At 40.6% G+C, this 22590-nt stretch overlaps 1 protein-coding gene across 4 annotated transcripts in view; it reads left to right on the forward strand.

Moving 5' to 3' along the window:
* The window catches only part of sh2b3 (SH2B adaptor protein 3), a 185729-nt gene that overhangs the window by 127261 nt on the left and 35878 nt on the right, over positions 1-22590 (forward strand). For all 4 annotated transcript variants that reach the window (XM_072587547.1, XM_072587546.1, XM_072587545.1 and 1 more), the window contains exon 5: positions 12590-12684. In XM_072587547.1, the coding sequence (XP_072443648.1) occupies positions 12590-12684 (95 nt within the window). The remainder of the gene's footprint in view (positions 1-12589; positions 12685-22590) is intronic.

Below are 22590 nucleotides of genomic sequence, written 5' to 3' on the forward strand. Positions count from 1 at the left end.
ATTGTAAGAGTGGAAGTGTAAGAGCAGATAGCACAGCTCCAGTGAGTGTAAACAAAGTGATATTCGGCCAGCGAAGGGTCACTAATTGGTATGTGGAGTTGTGACCAGTTGTGGATGACAGGCCATTAAAAATCACACAACACCAGGTTATAGTCCAACAGGTTTAATTGGAAGCACACTAGCTTTCGGAGCGACGCTTCTTCATCAGGTGATAGTGGAGGGCTCGATTGTAACACAGGATTTATAGCAAAAATTTGCAGTGTGATGTAACTGAAATTATACATTGAAAAATTGATTGTCTGTTAAGCCTTTCATCTGTTAGAATACAGTGATAGTTTCACTTCTTTCATGTGTAAATTACAAAACCCTTTTTTTTTAAAGTTGCATTTGCGGGTTAGCTGTTAACAATGGTGATAGCTAGACAATATGTTGAAGGTGTTAGCCCCCTGTGTTCTCTGTCTATGACCTGATGTTTAGATTGATTCTAATCTAAAAAGTGAGATAACAGAGTTTTACATAAATTCATGCAATTTTTGAGCTCAGAGTTCTACATGAATGTATGCAGTTTTTGAGCAAAGTGCAATGTAACTCTGCAAGTACAAATTCACCACACAAAATATATGTGTGCATGTGGGTCTTTGTCTGTCTGTGTGTGTGTGTGTGTGTCTGTGTCTGTGTCTGTCTGTCTGGGGTGGGGGTTGTGAGTGTGTGTGTCTGTGTGTGTGTGGTGAGTGCAGAGTCTTAAGTCTATGAGGGGGGTGCATATGGCAGTGTGTGTGTCTATAAGGGTGTGTGTGGGTGTCTGTGTGTGTTTGGGAATATCTGTGTGTGTGTGTGTGTGTGTGTGTGTGTGTGTAGTGCAATGGTGTTCACCTGTAATGTGACATGAACCCAAGGTGCCAGTTGAGGCCATCCCTATGGGTACCGAACTTATCTATCAGCCTCTGCTCGGCCACTTTCCTTTTCTGCCTGTCCCGAAGTCCACCTTGGAGGATGGTCACCCGAAGGTCCGAGGCTGAATGTCCTGGACCACTGAAGTGTTCCCCAACTGGGAGGGAACCCTCCTGTCTGTTGATTGTTGTGCGGTGCCCGTTAATCCATTGTCGTAGCCTTTGCTCGGTTTCCCCGATGTACCATGCCTCAGGGCATCCTTGCCTGCAACGTATAAGATAGACAACGTTGGCTGAGTCACATGAGTACCTCCCATGTACAAGGTGGGAGGTGTCCCCACACGTAATAGTGGTATCTATGTCCACAATCTGATTAGCTGATTATCTGATTAGCTATTGGATAGTTGAAGAGCTTGTGCATACAAATGATGCTGGCAAAGCCTTCAGACTGTTAAAAGGTCAGATAGTGTGTGTGTGTCTCTCTCTCTCTCCAATACAAAACTTGAAGCCAAAGAAAACCAACTGTTTTCTCCCATGTTTTCTGTTAATCTGAGTCTAGTCAGTCAGTCAGATAAGTTGGGGACTTTGTTAAAACATTTCAAATATTATGATGACCCCAGGAATAGAGGGGCTTGATTTCCAGCACACTGATGTCCCAGTGAGGTTTGACAGCTCAAACAGAATCATCACATTGTGCATCTCAATCGTATCCATCCTAAGACTATAATGCTGTGATGATGAGTTCCAATTCTTTTGGCTTATCTTAGCAACTAACAGGTAGTGAGCTTTGGCCTGTTCTACACCCTTTCAAAATCTCAATATTAACTACCGTGTGATGAATCCAAACCTGAGCATAATATTCCAACTAAGGACTAATAATAGTCCTGTGCCATAATACAATTTGTCCTGTGGTGAGGGTTAGTGAATACATTATCTATATTCAGAAAAGGTATACAAGCAGAAGCTAATGGCCAACTACCTGATATCAAGGGATATGGGGTAGTGTGGGAAAATGGCAAAGAAATGGAACATCAACCGTGATTTCATTGATTGGCAGCGCAGACTCAAGGGGCAAATGACCTAGTGCTCCTATTTCTTCATTAATCATCCTGCCAATATGTGTAAAATGATTGAATTTATTTTCAGAAGTAAAAGTAAGAATTATCTATACAATAACAATCTGATAAAAGCAGTTGACTTGGATTCAGACAGAAGGAGAAAACTCCGCCTAATCTGGACTCCTTTTAAGAAATGGCAACCGAAGTGAATTGTATGAAACTGTATTGTGTGTTGTACTTTGACTCATGTGTTGTACTTTGACTTATAAAAAATAATTTGATTAAAATTTCACAAGAATGTATTAATTTGATACAAAATTATAATGAAGCATAAGTAACAGGAATGGATAAGCAACTCAGTAAACTAGGAAATGAATACTAATCAGGAAAATTATGTTATTGTGAAAGAAGGATGGATTGTGATACTTCAGGTTTTGTTGATGGTGGGACTATTTCAAATTTATATAAATGACATGGAATTACAAGTGGTTAGAATTGCAAATAAAAAAAAAGCTAGGGGATAGCAAAATTGAAAGGGACAGCTCCAAAAGTTTAGAAACAATTGGACAACATAGGTAAATTTCAAATGTTTATCTAGGGAATTACTCAGAACTATTGTCTAGATAACATTATTACTAAAATACAGACTACTTTTCCCATTGGTTAATAGAAACAATCCATGCAAACTGCCCTAGTAGAGCAAGCAGAGTATGTTGGTTACTGTTTTTCATTCTTGAAATACACTTAGCATTCAATTCCAGGTTACAAAATCAACTCCCGTTGGCCGGAGAATCACTGTCAATCTTTCTTTTCCAGTGAACGGTGTATGCACCTGCTTATTCATTCAGCTAGCCCTCACTGGTAGTCAGATCCCACTGGGATCAATTATGTCAGTTCAGATTATTGATGTTTTGTGAGATATGATTGCTGCCTTTTCTGAATAGTCACTTTTGATATCATTGGTGAATGTTTTAAAATTCCAAATTGCAAAAATTAGTTTTCTTTCTTTGACCACACCTTGTAATCCTGCAAGGTGAGGCTTCCTGACTATGAGAAAGTGAGGGACATCTTATTTGTGGATCAGCTTTTCTGAGCTGTTCCCCATTTGGGATAAGCAGAAGGTATACTGAAGAGAACTTGCTGCTCACAAATGCTGCTGCTGAAAGATGTTTCGATCCTAACACAGATGTCCAACAGCATTTGTGCATCTGTCACTTGTGTGCACGTTCTTGTGCAGGGGCTTCATGTTCTTAGCCTTGTCTCTGTCACCAGTTCTCCTTCACCACAATTCTTGGCAGACCAACTTTGCAGAAGCCTACGTATGACTTTTTTTTTGAGGTTGAGACGTAAGGGTCCCATCATTGTCCACACTATCAATTAAGAAATTACCAGAAGACAAAGCCTCTTCACCCATCAGATCCATGGAGAGATTCTGAGCATATTGACATTTTTTTGAAATGTTCTTTTAATTGTGATGTTAGAAACCTTTTAAAATCCTTAAGCTAGAAACCCCCCAAAAATGCCAATGTAACACTTACTCACCAAGAAAGGGAGACAAAACAATTCGGGAACATCTATCATTGGGAGAATATTAGAGTATCAGATGTAGTAATGCAGCAGTCAGAAATACGTAGTATAATTGTTCAGAGTAAGTTGGCTTCATGAAGGGAAAATCATGCCTGACTTTTTTGTTTAAGTTCTTTTGAGGGGGTGCCAAGCAGGATAGATAAAAGGAGAGCAGTAGACTTTAATATATTTTGATTTTCAAAAGGTATTCAATAAGAGACTACACATAAGGCTACTTGATAAGATAGGAGCCCGTAGCTACTGTTGAGAAACCAGTATTATAGAGGTCTACAGCACAGAAAAGGGCCTTTCTGCTCATCGAGTTGCACTAATCATAACAAGCACCCAACTACTCCAATCCAATTTACCAGCCCCTGGCCCATAGCCTTGCACACCTTGGCATTGCAAGTGCACATCTAAATACTTGAAATTTTATGAGGGTTTCTTCCTTGACCAAACAATACAAGCAGAGAGTTTCAAATTCCCACCACCCTCTGGGTGAAAAAGATACTGTCTTCACATCCCCTCATCTTGAATCTATGCCACCTGGTCACCTGCCAATGGGAAAATGTTCCTTCTGTCTACCCGATCTATACCCTCAAATGTTTATACGTCTCAATAATGTCACCGATCAATTTCCTCTGCTCTTAGGAAAACAACCTCTATTCGTAACTAAAACTCTCCAATGCAGACAACATTCTGGTAAATCTCCTCTGCACCCTCCCCAGCGTAATCATATTCCTTCTATAATGTGAATTCCAGAACTGAACGCAATACTGTAGATGTGGCCTAACCAATGTTCGATACACTTTTCATAGAATCCCTACGGTGTGGAAACGGGCCCTTCGGCCCAACAAGTCCACACTGACCCTCCGAAGAATAACCCACCGAGGCCCATTCCCCTACCTTATTATCCTACATTTACCCCTGACTAATGCGCCAAACCTACAGATCCCTGAACACTATGGGCAATTTAGCATGGCTAATTCATCTGGCCTGCACATCTTTGGATTGTGGGAGGAAACTGGAGCACCCAGAGGAAACCCATGCAGAGAGAATGTGCAAACTCCACACAGACACTCGTCTGAGGCTGGAATCAACACGGGTCCCTGGTGCTGTGAGGCAGCTGTGCTAACCATGAGTCACTGTGCCACCCCAAGCATAATCTCCCTGATGTTAAACTCTGTGCCTCGACAAATAAAAGCAGATGTTCATCTGCCGCTTTAACCACTGTATCGACCTGTCTTGCTACCTTTATAGGTCTGTGGGACCTGCACACCAAGATCTCTCTGATGATCAGTGCAAACTATGGTCCTACTGTTTATGTATTCCCTTTCCTTGGTTGTCCTACCCAAGTATATCACCTCCCACTTATCCAGATGGAATTCAGTTTACCACTGATCAACCACTCTGACCAGCTCATCTGTATCCTCCTGCAACCTAAGGCTATCCTCCTCACTATTTATCACTCTACCATTTTTTGTATCATCTGTGCGCTTATAGATCAACCCTTCAACACTCAAGTCTAAATCGCTGAAGGGTCTCAACACCAATTCCTGCAGAACCACACTGGCTGGCCACAGCCTACCAGTCACAAAAACACTCTCAACCTGAAATAACTCCACAGAGGCCAGCATCCTGCCAGCAAATCAGCCTTTATTTACACATGGAGAGTCCTTGACACTGAGCCAGCTCTCGGAGTGAACAGGATGTCTAACACTTCTATTCTTATCAGTCAGCAGGGCTCCCTGATTGGACCAGATTAAATTAGAATCCCTATAGTGTGGAAACAGGCCATTTGGCCCAAACGTCCACACCGACCCTCTGAAGAGTAACCCACCCAGACCCATTCTCTACCCTATTACTCTACATTTTACCCCAATTAATGCACCTAACCTAAACATCCCTGAACACTACAGGCAATTTAGCTTGGCCTCTTCACCTATCCTGCATGTCTTTGAATTGTGAGAGGAAACTGGAGCACCTGGACGAAACCCACGCAGACACGGAGAATGTGCAAACACCACACATACAGTCCCTGAGACGGGTCCCTGGCACTGTGAGGCAGCAGTGCTAACCACTGAGCCGCTGTAACAGCTCCAATCAGGGAATTCATTCTGTGGTGCACCTGGCTGACCTCATTACAATCATTACACAACCCTCACCCTCTGTGTTTTCCTACTCAGCCAATTCTGAACGCAATTAGCTAAATTTCTTTGGATCCTGTGGGCTGCTCTTACCTTCACTATCAAGACCCTGGGTTGAACTTATCAAAAGCCTTGCTGAAGTCCAAATGGATTATGTTACCTCTGACCTTATTTTGGATAAAAGGTCATTAAAAACAGCTGGAAATGGTTGTGCATACGACATTATCCTGATCAGCTATAGGACTCTTGTGGCATAGTGATAGTGTCCCGACCGTTGTACAATGAGGCCCAGGTTCAAGTCCTACGTGCTCCAGAGGTATGTCATTAACATGTCTGGATAAGCTGGCTAGAAAATATCAGTCACAAGGAGCTGCTGCCAAGTTCTTGGGTTGAGACGGCTGGCCACCAATAACTACGACTATTTCCTTTTCTGCTAGGTATGAATTTACCCAACGGAGAGTTTCCTGCCAACTCCTGACCTCAATCTTACTTGATCTCTTTGTTGTCACACTCGATCAAGTGTTGCTTTGACAAAGGCAACTATTCTTATTTTAATTCCAGAATTCAGTGGTTTTTTTTAGTGTATGGACAAATGCAATAAGATTTGGAGTATGGCTCCTGCAGAACCCAAAGTGAGCATGTTATTGCTGAGCAAGAGTAACAGCACTGTCAATGATTGAGAGCAGACTGATAAAATGGTAATTGGCCAGTTTGTATTCTTCATGCTGTGTCTCACTCGGACATACCAGGGGAATTTTCCACATTGTTGGATGCATATCCATCTATAATTGTACTGGAACAGCTTGCCTTAACAATTCTACACAACTGTTGTTTATAATTTCAGCTGTAAGCATTATTTAGTTCTAGACATTCAAAGCAAATAAACAGATTTTGGATTAAATACAAGAAAATACTGGAGAAGTGCAGGTGGTTTGATAGTATCTGTGGAGAGAGAAACGGAGTTAATGTTTCAAGTCTGATATCTCTAGAATTGCGAAAAGAGTTATATTGGACTTTAGTTGTTATCTCTTTCTTTCTGTAGTTATAGACAGACTTACTGAGTTTCTCCAACATTTTCCATTTCAACATTCATAGCACTTTTCGTTTATGTATTTTGGATGTTTTGAACATTCAATGAAATAGTTTAAAGTTGAGTCTTTAAAACAAAGTATACTCACATTTTAAGAGCTTATCCAAGAGGGAAGGGAAAAATGAATAGAGGTTTGAATTTATACAGCATATTTCATGATAACAGACCAATTAATAACCAAGAAGGGTTTTAAGTGTATTCACTGTTATCATGTAGGAAACATTGCCAACAAATTTCCACAGGAAAATGCAATAATGACCATGTTATCTACTATGGGGCTGATTTAAGGCAAAAATATTGATCAGGAAATCATGGATAAATTTTCTGTACCTCTTTGAATTTGTAGGTGTTCATTCTTCAGAACTGAAGAAAGCACACTGGACTTGAAATGTTAACTTTGCTTTCTTTCAATACATGTTGCCATCTAACCTGTGCATCTTTTAGATTGTGGGAGGAAACCAGAGCACCCTCACGTAGACACAGGGAGAATGTGCAAACTCCATGTGGACAGTCACCCGAGGCTGGAATCGAACCCGGGTCCCCGGTGCTGTGAGGCAGCAGTGCTAACCACTGAGTCGCCGTGCTGGCCTTTGGCAGGTAGAATAGAGGAGCTGAATATTATTTAAATGGAGAAAGTCTGTAGAAAGCTGCAGCACACAACATTCTCATGCATGAATCACACAAAGCTAGCTTTCAAGTTCAGCAACTAATAAGGAATGCAAGTAGGCTGCTGTCCTTTATTTTAAAGGGAATGGAGTATAAGGAGGTTTTCCTAAAACTATACAAGGTCTTAGTCAGACCTAATGTCGAATGCTGTGAACTTTTCATCCTTTTATCTAAGCAAAGATATATTGGCATTGGAGTCAATCTTTTCTGGATTGCCTTTGGGAATGGAAGGATTTTCTCATGAGAAGTTGAGTAGTTTAGTCCGGACTTGTTGGAATTTAAAAGAATGAGTGATGGCTTTATTGAGGGGAGATAATGGCCTCGTGGTATTATCACTGAACTGTTAATCCAGAGATCAGGAAATATTCTGGGGGTTCAAACCCCACCATGGCAGATGTTAGAATTTGAATTTAATAAAAATCTGGAATTAAGGGTCTAACGATGACCATGAAATCATTGTTGGAAAAACCCATCTGGTTCACTAAGATGAATTCAAGATGGCAGCAGAGTAGGACGCTTCAGCCAAAGCTCATCCACTCCACCTGTTTCTCTTTTTTCCCTTTTTCTTTTCTGTCTTTGTGTTTCTTCTTCTTCTTTCTTCTCCCGGTGTGATGTCCTCCCAGCATGGAGTCTTTGGGTGCCCTATGGTGCTCTCTCAGCCGAGAGAAAGACTTCTTCAGCGACCCATGATATGTCTCTCAGCTCAGCGTCCAAGATGGCCAGTGGTGAGAGCGAGGCCCAGCGCATTCCCGGCAATCAGAGACTGTGAGCGGTTCTGCTCAGACATGTTCTGGAGGCAGCAGGAGGAGATCAGAGCTGGCAGCTTCAGCGGCAGTAGCAGCAATGATGGCATTGCGGCTCAACATAGTAAGCACTAGTAGTGAGGGACGCCCCAGTATCTCCAGCAACGGCATCGAGAAGTCACAGCTGAGGTCTCCTAGCAAGGGAGATTGAGGCCCTAGAAGGCATAATCAAAGACTGTTGAACTTTTAACTTTATTCCTTTATTTTTCTAGTTTACGTTAAGAAGGACTTTAATATGAACTATTACCTTATTTCTTTATTTTTCTACTTAATCTATGAAAGTCTGTAATGCTTAACTTTGATCCTTTTACTACTTTGTACCTGAATGTTTTATACCTAGGTATGTTTGTACCTAACATGTGCCGTGTGTGGCAACATTAGACACTTGTCACTTTACTCCTGTACTTCGGTACTGGAATATACGTGACAGTACAATGTAAATCTGAATCTAATGTCCTTTAGGGAAGGAAATTGTCACCCTTACCTGGTCAGGCCTACATGCAGTTGATTCTTAACTGCCCCCTCGAATAGGCAATAAATGCTGGCCTAAGCGGTGTTCTCATCCCATGAATTAACTTTTTAAAATGAAGTATGTAAGATTAATAGGGTACTATTGACAAGACAGATATGGAGAGATTGTTTCCTCTTGTTGGAGAGTTCAGGACCAGTGGAGAGAGTTATAGCAGAAGAGGTCACCCGCTAAAGATAGAAAAGGTTTTTTCAATCTCCGGGTAAAGAGACTGTGAAATTCTTTACCACAGAGTGCTGTCGAGGCTGAGTTATTGAGTATATTTAAGACTGAGACAAACAGATTTTTAGTCAGTAAGGGAATCAAAGGTTACGGACTTAATGCAGAAAGGTTGAGTTGAGGATTGTCAAATCAACCATAATCTAATTGAATGGCAGAGCAGTTGATGGGCTGAATGGCCTACTTCTGTGTGCTTTGGTCTTCTGGACTAACCCTGAAATAAATTGTTAAAATAATACTGTTCCATTTCAGTAACTGCTCCATTTCAGGTATTTTCATGAATGTGAATAAACTTGGTACCTGTTAATGACTTTTGTATTTTATCGTTGAACTACAGGCCAGTATCTACAGTCCATGTCAACAGTGAAATGTTAAACACAAATGACTTAAATGAGCAAAAATTTCAAAAGATTACAATAGATTGCACATTTTAAAAGTAAAAACAATGTTTAAATCTGGAATTAGAAGTTCTGAGTGAAATAAAGGAATAAGATTTTTGTTTTGCAGTTATCTCGATCAACGGTGACAATAGTTGCCTCTATGACAGGAAATTCAGGAAGCACATGTTGGTCTGCAGGGTTTGTATATTATCTGGGCCTCCTGACTGCCTCAGTGAGAGGCTTTTCCTGTTATTCAAATACCGAGAACTGTGTCAGCAATTAATCATGGTGAGATTTACAGAACTCTGCACTCTGTCTTCTCTCAGCCGCTTTTCTCATGTTTCCATGAATTAGATGCACATTTCCTGACTAACTGTGTGAAAACTAATGATAGCTTGACTTGGCCCAGACCCCACTGACGCACAGATTGTCTGTAACCCATATCCTGAACACTTTGCTTCTTTTTCCAAGCCCTATTTGACATGTTCACGGTGTCTTGAAATATAGACAGTCGCCTTCCAGTGTGACGTGAACTGGTAAAGTTTAGTATTTATTTTGGCACCTCATGATTAAGATGCAGTAATAATTCAAACATCCAATTTGTAATGAGCTACAGAAATAATCTTTTTCTGTGAGTTATTTAATGTATTTATGTATCAGTAATGAATAAAACACTTTTTAAATAGAAACTTCTATTTTCATTCATTTTCTCTCATGGTTGCCAATTCCAGACAACAGCTCGAATGTTGAGGAGTGTAAGTGAGGCTTTGGGTTTTGCTTTGTTGCTAAGCTAGTCAGACCATTATTTAAGCCTAAGTATTAATAAGTTCCTTTACTCATATGTTCTACTCCTCTTTAAAGCTAATCAATAATGTCTTTGATGAGAAATATAAATGAGAGACAGCTTTTGTGGCTATAGGCTCTTTATCAGCACGAGCCATATAACTCTGGGTTTAAAAAAGTAGTGAGAATGCCATCACCGTCCACTTTATATGACAGTGCTGCTTTTAGTAGCAGTACTGCAATATTAATGAGATGGCGCCAAAAATAGTTCCAAGGTGCATCCTCTGAACATAGCTCCTGCTGGGAGCTATCCAACAGATTTACTCATTACGGCTTGGAAGCAGCTCAGGTTTACCAATGTTGCCTTTCTCTTCATGTAAAATTATTTTCCAATTACGATTAACGCACTTCAAAGAAAATAATACATACTTATTGTCTTTTGCTGCTGACACATTGGAATCCATCTGGCCAGCATCAGAGCATTAGCCTATTATGGACTTCTACTAGTAGTGCACTAATATAAACACAGAGTCAAAAAGTGTGGTGCTGGAAAAGCACAGCCGGTCAGGCAGTATCCAAGGAGCAGGCGAGTCAATGTTTTGAGCATAAGTTCTTCATCAGGAATGAAGAGTTTATGCTTGAAATGTTGACTCACCTGCTCTTAGGATGCTCCCTGACTAGCTGTGCTTTTCCAGCGCCACACTTTTTGACTCTAATCTCCAGCATCTACAGTCCTCACTTTCTCCTAATATAAACACAAGCAGATTTAAGGACATTTCATGCTTTCATGGGAAAGTAGGAGGGAATGTGCACAAACAAAAACAATTAGGCCTGACCACTCAGTCTGACTGTGCCAAATGTGAATATTTTTGTGCAGGAAAGGACCAGGGGCAAGAAGTCTGTCAGGAATTGGACTGCATGTAACATCCACATGGGAAAAGGAGACGGTTGATCCAGTTGAATGGTTCCTGAACAAATTCAGTTTTTTTTTGGCAGGGGGCCTCATTGTTGGAAGGCTCAAAACAAACACAGGTACATGGCTTAGCTGACAGTGAGATGGGCTTTCCCGGTTAGACCTGTCCTTTATACTGAGAGACATTCCAGCTCTGCAAGATTCCCATGAGGTGACTGTAGTTAGAAAGAGAGCATTAACTACTACCTTTTGGAATGTCCCTTTACAGAGCAGATGTTGAAATAGCTGCAGAGGTTTTTGTCCAGTTCATCTCTATCAGCTGTCTATCATAGGACTAAGTGGTCCATGGGTTGTTCCCAGGGATGCAAATTGAGCTGGGCATCAGCTATCACTGGAAGACCGAATAAATGGTGAAAGAAGCTCTTTGATTTACCTAAGAATTTCAAGTCTACCAGTGCAAGGAGCTATTGATGACTGAGTGTTGCAAGCTGGTATGTTGCAAGGTCCAGAACTATCTTTTTTTGAAAATGAACAAAACTTTCACAGAATCTTAAAATTTTATTACACCAAAGGAGGCCAATCAGCTCAATGCATCTATACGGACTCTCCAAATGGATATTTCATTTAATGCTATTTCCTGCCTTCTCCCCATAACACAGCACATAGGAGGTACCATTGCAGTGGCTCTACGGGGTAAGGCTAAATCATATAACAAGAGACTGGAAAGCAAGTAGAACCTCTCCAGCTGTACGCAGTAGACAATGCTTAATGTGAAACGGAAATGTGCATTGTAAATATAATCTGTAATGGCAAGTGTAGTGAGTACCTTATGTACTATATTCAAAGATATTGATCTGTATTGCACTTTATGCTGTCAAATTTAAACTGTTGTGTATTTTTAGAGACTTTATAAATATAAATATTTTGGGGAACAGCATAACAATGGATGTTTACTGTTATTTTATCAGTTAACTGAAAAGTACCATTGTCAGACCAAAGCAGTACCTCACCTAAAAGGAAGTAGTGGTTGAACCTGTAGTAGGAGAAAGCTAGCAGCAGCAGAAATCAGTACAGGGAAGTTCACTGTCATGATCAATTACTGACATTATAGAGTCAGCTATTCACAGGTATAATAAGTAGAGCACAGTAAGTGGTTACACTCTTGCAATGTCTATCTACTATTTATACAAATAATCTGAAGATCTTTTCATCTAATTTCACTAAAAAGGTATAGTGTTTTGTTTTTGATTTCTTGATGTTTATTTCCCAGGACTTCTGTAACCATTGTCCCTTTATTTGAGCTGGTGTGTGCACATGCAGGTATGGAATCTGAAAAGTCCAAATCTGTTGTTCAAAGCCAATGGTTCACGGCAAATCTGAAAAATATGATAATCCTGAGATGTAAATGATGTTATCTTCCATTTGCTCCAAAGGACCATTTACTTGAATCTTTCAGGTTTTTGGACACCTTCTAGATACCATGAAATCTAGGGCATTTAAGACAATATTAAACTGCATGAAGTGTTTCAATTTGTTTTATTTCAGGTCTGATGGAGCTGATGTGGAACTGCTCACTGCTCCCCACTCCAGCAGCATGCAGACAGTCTCTGTTGATGGAAGCACAGATTCTGTACACCAAGGTAATGGACAATTTTGGGCAAATTTTCTCAGATAATATTATTCAATGGTTACAGAAGACTGCATTCAAATATTGAGAAGTTTTAAAAACACTAATGTAATCCCATATTACTACTGTGCACTGAGGCATTGATGTGTATTTATCCACTTACATGTTCCTTAATTGATATCTTGACTGTCTAATAATATCTCAATGAGTGGAATAATGTATCGAACCTCTCTCCAACTGTATTATAACATTAGTTTCCTGTCTTCCTTAAATTGTAACTTAAAATTTTGCTTTCTCTTTACATATATTCTCTCCTGTCTTTGAAGGTTCAAATTACTTTGACTTTCTGACGTTAACTGCAAATCTAAAACCATTATTGTATTCCTATTCTGCCTGGATGTTGTGTTTTGCAGGGCAGGCTGGGGTCATTCTTGGGGCCAGCAAATTTCCTGGGTTATCTTTGTCCTTGCCTGACACCTACAAATCTCTCAAAACGATTTCACTTTGCTAATCTGAAGGGTTGCTTGAGCTGCTTAAAAACTCCAGAGAGTCGATTTGCTTTAGAATTACGTCTGGCTATTTTGTGTTCTTAGTTAAATTATTTATATAAGTAAATGCTTTCAAATGCTGTGGTGGAACTTTAGAATAGAAATGAAACACATACAAGCCTAAATTTATTGTGTGCATTTCCTGTCCCACACCAGTATGGATAACCCTTAAATGCTTACTGCAGTGGCCTAACAATCTCCTTAGTTGTAAGGCTAACTAGAGATAGACAGTATTAGTGATGTGCACATTTTAAGTATTAATTTTAAAAGTAAGGATGTTTCATATTGTTTAATGCATATTTATCAGAACTTTATACAAGAAAAAAAACGAACTCTCCAATAATTTAAAATACATTGGACTAAATGCAATTGACCTAATCATTGATTCATCCTCATTTCTAGTGGATTTGGACTTTGGAATCTTGAAAATTACATATCACAGTACCATAGCAACATAATAATACATTATATTTCAGTCCTTTATAAAGCAACTCTCAAGACAAGCCATCATTTGCTTCTACCTTGGGTTTTAAAATTTTGATTTGGTGAAAAAGCCAACATTTAAATCAATTGAGAAATTTCTCAGCAATAATAGATACTCTCCAATTGACGTTTAGGAGATCTTGTTTAGACATAGGTACAGTAAATTAAATTGATCTTGTTGCAGAGAATATAAGGTAGAACAATTTGGCTAAAGAAATAGCAAAAGAGCATGTTACCAGAGGGAGTGGTTTATAGGTCTCCTGATAGTATATGCCCAGTGGCATGTGGTATGTACGAAGAAATAATGGAGTCTTGTAAGAAAAGTACTGTGATAAACATGGGAGTTTGAATGAATCAAATTGATAAAGATAACTTGCATATAGGGTTGTACTGTATATTCAGGACAGGTGTTTCTTTTTAGAACATTACATTCTGGAACCAACTAGGTAATGTGTATGAGACAAGATAAATTAATCACCTTATTAAAGGCTCCTCTTGGCAAGAGTAATTGTAACATAGTGGAATTTCACATTCAGTTTGAAGATGAGAAATATGGGTGTGACACTAGTGCCTGACTCTTCTTTAAACTTGATTTATGAAGACAGAGTTGTTTAAAGTGAAATGCAAAAAATGATTAAAAGATAAAATGGTGGTGAAGTAGTGGCAGCCATTTAAAGGGGATGGTCCATAACTTTTGACAAAGATATATTTCAGTGTGAAGGAAATACTTTTGAGAAGGTTGCCCATCTGTGACAAACTAAGAAAATAATATCAACTTGAAAGAAAGGTTATGCAATGCTGCAAAAAATAGTGATAGACGAGAAATGGACAAAGTTCTAGAAACCGCTAAAGGATAACTTTTAATAAAATGGAGAAATAAGAGTATGAGAGCAATAGTAATATAACAATGGACAGTAAAACTTCTATAGGTATATAAAAAGAGCAGTAGAAGTGAGCATTAGTTTCTTATAGGTTGAGACTGGGGATTTAGTAATGGAGAAAAATGGAAATGGCAGAGACATTAAAGAAGTGTTTCATATCCCTCTTCACAAAATACACCTAAAGAATAGTAGAAAAGAAGGGAGCAAAAGTTATGGAGGAACTTGAAATAGTCGTGATCACAAATCTCCTGGATCTAGTGACCTGTATCCTAAGGTCTTGAAAGAGGTGGCTGCAGAGATAGTCCGCGCATTAATTTTAATCTTCAAAATTTTACGAGATTCTGGTATAGTCCCAGTAGATTGGACAACTATAAATGTAACACTGCATTTTGTGAAAGGAAAATTGTGTTTCACAAATGTATTAGAGTCCGTCAAGGATGCAACAAGCAGGATGGATCAAAAGAAACCAGTAGATGTAGTGTATGTGGATTTCAAAAAGGCTTTATAAGATGCCACATTAACAATTACTGCACAAGATAAGACCTCATGGTGTTAAGATTGATACATTAACATGAATAGAGGATTGGCTAACTAGCAGAAAATAGTGGGCTCTAAATGCATAACTTTCAGGTTAGCAAACCTTAACTAGTAGAATACTACAATGATGTATCTCAAATATTTGTAATCTGTTTTAATAACTTGGATGATGGGATTGACTGTACTGTAGCCAAATTTGCTTATGATGCAAAGGTAGATAGGAAACCTAGATGTGATGAGGATTCAAAAATTCTGCAAAAAAGAAGAGATGGATAGATTAAATGATTGGCAGATCTAGTATAATGTGGGAAAGTATGAGATTGTCCAATTTAGCAGAAAGATCGGAAAAGCAGATTATTCTTTAATAGAGAGAGAGAGACTGCATTATCCGGTGATACAGAGGGTTTGGAGATATTATACAGGAATCACGAAAAGATGACAAGTACAAACAAGAAATTAGGAAGGCAAATTGAATGTCCACCTGTATTGTAGGGGGAATGGAATGTATAAATAGACAAGTCATGCTGCAACTATATACAGGGTGTTATGAAGATGTGCATGTTCTATACCTTTAAAAGAGTAAAACCTAGCAGTGACAGCACCAAGTGTTTTCAATAAGACACAACATAACATGTGGCCCAGCTACTGGGTCAGCTAGTTGCCTGGAAATGACCAAACAGATTCTAATTAGGCCAATCAGTTTAAATTTTACCCCGAAAAATACAAAATTCCAATCAAGTTTGTCAGTATACTCAATTCAACCTTAAAAGCCAAACCACAATCCGATGCTTTGGGTTAAAAGACTGGGGAAAATTGAACAGTTGGGAGGAGAACTGCCACTAATGCAATAGCTGTAGACTGCTAGTCTGAACTCTGAGAGGTATCTATCTAGAGAAGAAGTTTGCACAGAGAAAAACCTCAACACTGACCCAGAGAACCAGTCTACTGACGAAGATAGAGAGAAGCTTTGGCCACTGGTTTTAAAATTTGAGTTTTCCTGTAAATCTTAATTGGTAGTTTTATTGGACTAGTATTATAGAAGGGAAGGTAAAGATAGGTTAGAGAAAGGAGATGTAAATAGTTGTGATTTAATTATTCTCTGTTATACTTTAAGAAATAAAGTTGTTGATTTTTACTTTAAATAGTTCTTGGCCTCTTGAATTTTCAGTAATTGCATGGGATAAATTATTTTCTGTGTTGCTGGTTTAAATTAAGCAGGAGGGTTTACTCTGTGTTGTAACAGATTTGGGGGCTCATCCAGGATTTGAACTGGTTTAGTCAGATTTAAATAGATTTGGGGGTACAAAAAATCCCAGCAAAGGCCATACTTTTAGAATTAGCAAATAAGTTAGATTTGGGTTTAACCAAGGACAAAAGTAAAACTGAAATTGTGAAGGAGTTACTCAAACACTTAGGTGTATCGGAGAGAAAGACAAGCGCAGCAGAGGTAGAAAAACTTAAATTCCAATTGAGGAAAATGGACTTAGAAGATAAACAAAGAGAAAAAGAAGAAAGGGAGAAAGAAAGAGAGGAGAAAGGGAGAGAGGAGAGAGAGAATTTGAACTTGAGAAGTTGCAACTTAGTCAGCAAAGTCAAGTTAACAGGTTAGAAATTAAAAGGGAAGGTAGTGATATATATAAATATGTCAAAACTCTGCCACATTTTGATGAGAAAGATGTTGAAGCCTTCTTTATTTCGTTTGAAAAATTGACTCAGCAGATGAAGTGGTCTGAGGATTTATGGGTAATGCTAGTTCAGTCTCAACTGGTAGGCAGAGTTAATGAGGTGTTTGCTGCACTGTCAGATGAGGTGTCAAGAGATTATGAAGTGGTCAAACAGGCTATTTTAATTGCTTATGAATTGGTACCAGAAGCATATAGACAGTGGTTCAGAAACACAAAGAAGGAACCAGATGAGACTTATGTTGAGTTTGAAAGACTTGAACAGTCATTTTGATTGATGGGTGCATGCTTTGAAAATAGATAGGATATTTAAGGCCTTAAGACAGATTATTCTGCTGGAACAGTTTAAAAAACTCACTTCCAGAGATGGCAAGAATTCACATGGAGGAACAGAAAGTTCCGGAAGTGAGAAGGGCATTAGAATTATCAGATGAGTACATGTTGGTGCATAAGAGAAGCTTCTGGCCAGAATTTTGTCCTGCAAGGGATAGAAGTTGAGAGAAGGGGAGATCCTACACAACAAAACCAACAGTAGAGAGCACTGGTAAGAATTTACCACTGGATAAAAAAGAAGCCCAAGAGAGTAGAAAGGAGGTAAAAGGCCTCAGGTGTTTCCACTGTGGTAAAATGGGGCACATAAACTCACAGAGCTGGTCATTAAAGAAAGGCATTGTGGGAAAAGATGTGGTAAAAGAAGCTAAGCCAATGGCATCAGTGAAAGTAGTAAAGGAGACCCAAAGAAGAGCTGAGGAGCTACAGGAGAGTGCACAGTCTAGTTAGGGGCTGGGTATGGAGTTAGTACCTGATCTTGACAAAGAATTTCCCTCTGTGGGTAAAGTTTACTCAGAAAGAATAGGAGGAGAAGGACAAGAAGTTATCATTTTGAGAGATACAGGGTCTAACCATTTGCTGATAGTAAGAGATGAGCGAATATGCACTCTTTCTGATCTGTTATCTGAGAGTGTGGTCATTTGTGGGATTGATGGACAGAAATTTGGTGTTCCCTTGTGTAAGATCAGGTTGGAATGCCAACTCAAGACTGGGGAAGTTACAGTGGGAGTGATTGACAGAGTGTCAGTTCCAGGAATTCAGTTTATTCTTGGGAATGATTTGGTAGGATTCAAGGTGGGAGTGACACCCCTTGTTTTGGAGAAACCCAAGGAAGACCAAGAAACTGAGGAGTTAAAACAGAAATACCCTGGTATTTTCCCAGACTGTGTGGTAACCAGATCCCACTATCATATGTCACAGCACAAAACGAAAAGTAAAAAGAAAGGTGAAGAGTTGAGGTTCAGTTAGCGGATACCCTGTTTGATGTAATGGTGCAGGAAAAACCTGAACAGGCAGAGAGTCAGACAGAAGTGTTTAGTCCTGAAAGGCTAAGAGACTTGCAACAGCAAGACAAGATGATAAAAGATATAAATGTGGATGCGCACTCTGAAAAGGAGGCAGAGAATATTCCTGAGGGTTATTATCTGAAAGAGAGAATCCTAAAGCAGAAATGGAGACCACGGCAGGCTAGTGCAGAGGAGAAATGGGCCGATGTACACCAGATTGTGTTGCCAGTAGCATATAGATAGGAGGTGTTACAGGTAGCACATGAACTACCTGCAGGAGGTCACCTAGGGATACGAAAGACTCAGGCTGTGGTCCAAAAACATTTTTATTGGCCTGGAATGCAAAAGGATGTGGTTAACTTTTTCCATAGGTGTCATACATGCCAAATGGTAGGTAAGCCACAAACAGTAATAAAACCAGCAGCTTTGTTGCTTATTCCCACATTTGAAGAACATTTCACATGGGTTATAATTGATTGTGTAGGTCCCCTCCCAAGAACTAAAAGTGGGAACCAGTACTTGTTAACCATAATGGATGTGTCGCCCAGATTTCCGGAGGCAATTCCATTACGGAGTATCAAGGCAAAAAGGGTAGTAGAGGAGTCAGTAGCTTTCTTCATGCGGTAAGAGAAATTCAGTCGGACCAAGGGTCAAATTTTATTACTAGGCTTAAGGAGGTTATGGATAGTTTGGGTATAGAGCACTTTAAATCCAATGTGTATCATCCTGAATTAGAAAGGTGGCATCAGACCTTGAAGACCATGTTGAAAGCGTACTGTCGGGATTACCCGAATGATTGGGATAAAGGTATCACGTTTGTATTGTTTGCCATTAGTGATGCCCCAAATAAATCTACTCAGTTCACTCCCTTTGAGTTAATATTCGGCCATGAAGGAGAGGCCCTTTGAAATTAATTAAAGAAGAATTGACAGTACCAAAGTCGGAGATCTCACACTTGGATTATGTGTTGGAGGTGAGGGAGAGATTAAATAGAGTAGGTGAGTTAGCTAAACAGCACCTAAAGAGGGCACAGTATAGAATGAAACAGGTGGCAGTTAAAAGCTCTGAGATTTGAACATTTTCCCGAGGGGATGATGTGTTAGTACTTTTACCAGTGAAAGGAGATCCCTTCAAAACCAGGTTTAGTGGTCCCTATCAAATTAAAGAAAAAGTTGACTCAAGTGAACTATCTAGTAAAGATGCCAGATAGAGGGGGGAAAAATCTATCGAGTATGTCATGTGAACATGTTGAAGCTGTATTATAATTGAGAGATAGAACTGGAGAAACAGGTGTTAGTTACTGCTGTACAGAGTGGGGAGGAATCAAATCCAGATGATGTGGATTTTGATGTGCCTCAACATAAATTAAAAAATGAAAAAGTCCTTGAGGAGTGGGATAGGTTAGAAAGCTATCTGTCTCAGGAGCATAGAACGCAGTTGGAAGGTTTGTTACTGCAATATAAGGACATATGTAAGAATCAGATGGGGAAGACTAATGCCATTATACATGAAGTAGACATAGGAAGTACTGCTCCGATAAAACAACACCCCTATCAGCTTAATCCTTTCAAAGCCAGATAGGTCCAGAAGGAGGTGGAGGCCATGCTCAACAAGGACATCATTGAACCAAGCCAGAACGAGTGAAGTTCGCCGATTGTCTTATTTCCCAAACTAGATGGGACTCAACAACTTTGTGTGGAATATTGGAAGGTCAAGGACATTACAAAATCAGATTCATGTCCAATTCCGAGATTGGAGGACTATATCGAGAAAGTCAGACAAGCTAATTACATTACCGAGTTGGAGTTAATGCGTGGTTACTGGCAGGTCACTTTATCAGAGTCGGCGAAATAAATTTCTGTATTTGTAACCCCAACTGGGCTATATCAGTTTAAAGTGATGCCCTTTGGAATGAAGAACGCACCAGCCACATTCCAAAGACTCATGACCAGAATTGTGGCTGGGTTAACAAACTGTGCAGTCTATTTGGATGATGTAGTGATCTTTAGTAAGTCCTGGAAAGATCATATAATACAGTTGGCAGAGCTCTTTGAACAACTATGCTAAGCAAAACTGGTGATAAAAGCAAACATCCTTAGGACATAACATCGGTCATGGAAGGTTGACCCCACAGAACGCAAAGACGAAGCCCATCGAGGAATTTGTACGACCAACCTTGAAGAAAGAGGTGCTTTGATTCTTCGGACTCAACGGATTCTATCAGAAGTTTGTTCCAAACTTCAGCAATGTAGTGGCATCGTTAACTGATTTGCTGAAGAAGAACACAAAGTTTCGGTGGACAGAAGCAGACCAGGAGACCATTTGAAATCAATATTAACCAAACTAGTTTTAGCTACACCAAGCTTTTCAAAACGTTTTAAAGTCGCCATCGATGCTAGTGACATTGGAGTTGGAGCTGTACTCCGGCAGAAAGATGAGGATGGGATTGAACTCCCAGTTGGTTACTTTTCGAAGAAAATCAACATTCACCAGAGGAAATACTCCACAATCGAAAAAGAACTGTTGAGTTTGGTACTGACCTTACAATGTTTTAATGTGTATGTCACGAACAATGTGTCGGAGACGGTTGTGTACATGGATCACAATCCATTACGTTCTTAGAATGCTTTAAAGACAAGAGTATGAGACTATTTCGTTGGAGTCTTATGCTACAGACTTTCAATTTAAAAATTGTACATGTTGCGGGTCGTAAGAATGTAATCGCAGATGTATTATTGCGGATTTAACTAATAGAGTTTAGATGAGATTTGTCTTTATTTAATGATATATATACACAGGTATATGGGAAGAAGTTAAGGTGAACTTGTATTAAAGTTGAAATATGTGTTGCTGGAAAAGTGCAGCAGGTCAGGCAGCATCCAAGGAGCAGGAGAATCGACATTTCGGGCATAAGCCCTTCTTCAGGAATGAGGAGGGTGTGCCAAGCAGGCTAAGATAAAAGGTAGGGAGGAGGGACTTGGGGGAAGGGCTTTGGGAATGCGATAGGTGGAAGGAGATTAAGGTGAGGGTGATAGGCCGGAGAGGGGGTGGGGGTGGAGAGGTCGGGAAGAAGATTGAGGGTTGGGACTGAGATTAGGTGGGGGGAGGGGAAATGAGGAAGCTGGAGAAATCTGCATTCATCCCTTATGGTTGGAGGGTTCCTAGGCGGAAGATGAGGCGCTCTTCTTACAGGCATTGTGTTGCCATGGTCTGGTGATGGAGGAGGCCAAGAATCTGCATGTCCTTGGCGGAGTGGGGGGGGAGTTAAAGTGTTCAGCCACAGGGTGGTTGGGTTGGTTGGTCTGGGTGTCCCAGAAGGTGTTCTCTGAAACGTTCCGCAAGTAGGCGACCTGTCTCCCCAGTGTAGAGGAGGCCACATCGGGTGCAGCGGATGCAGTAAATGATGTGCGTGGAGGTGCAGGTGAATTTGTGATGGATATGGAAGGATCCCTTGGGGCCTTGGAGGGAAGTGAGGGGGGAGGTGTGGGCGCAAGTTTTGCATTTCTTGCAGTTGCAGGGCAAGGTGCCAGGAGTGGAGGTTGGGTTGGTCGGGGGTGTGGACCTGATGAGGGAGTCGCGGTGGGAGTAGTCTTTCCGGAATGCTGATAGGTGAGGGGAGGGAAATATATCCCTGGTGGTTGGGTCCGTTTGGAGATGGCGGAAATGACGAAGGATGATTCGATCTATCTGGAGGTTGGTGGGGTGGTAGATGAGGACCAGTGGGGTTCTGTCCTGGTGGCGATTGGAGGGGCGGGAGCTCAAGGGCGGAGGGGCGGGAGCTCAAGGGCAGAGGAGCGGGAAGTGGAGGAGATGCGGTAGAGAGCATCGTCAACCACGTCTGAGGGGAAATTGTGGTCTTTGAAGAAGGAGGCTATCTGGGTTATTCGGTATTGGAATTGGTCCTGCTGGGAGCAGATGTGGTGGAGGCGAAGGAATTGGGAATATGGGATGGCATTTTTACAGGGGGCAGGGTGGGAGGAGGTGTAATCTAGGTAGCTGTGGGAGTCGGTCGGTTTACAGTAAATGTCCGTGTTGAGTCGGTCGCCTGAGATAGAAATGGAGAGGTCTAGAAAGGGGAGGGAGGAGTCTGAGACGGTCCAGGTAAATTTGAGGTCGGGTTGGAAGGTGTTAGTAAAGTGGATGAACTGTTCAACCACCTCATGGGAGCACGAGGCAGCGCTGATACAGTCATCGATGTAGCGGAGGAAAAGGTGGGAGGTGGTGCCAGTGTAGCTGCGGAAGATGGACTGTTCCACATATCCTATGAAGAGGCAGGCATAGCTGGGGCCCATGCGGGTGCCCATGGCTACTCCTTTGGTTTGGAGGAAGTGGGAGGATTGGAAAGAGAAGTTGTTCAGAGTGAGGACCAGTTCAGTCAGTCGAAGGAGGGTGTCGGTGGAAGGGTACTGGTTGGGTCGGCGGGAAAGAAAGAAGCGGAGGGCTTTGAGGCC

This window comes from Chiloscyllium punctatum, chromosome 17 (genome assembly GCF_047496795.1).
Source record: "Chiloscyllium punctatum isolate Juve2018m chromosome 17, sChiPun1.3, whole genome shotgun sequence".
Taxonomy (NCBI): Eukaryota; Metazoa; Chordata; class Chondrichthyes; order Orectolobiformes; family Hemiscylliidae; genus Chiloscyllium; species Chiloscyllium punctatum.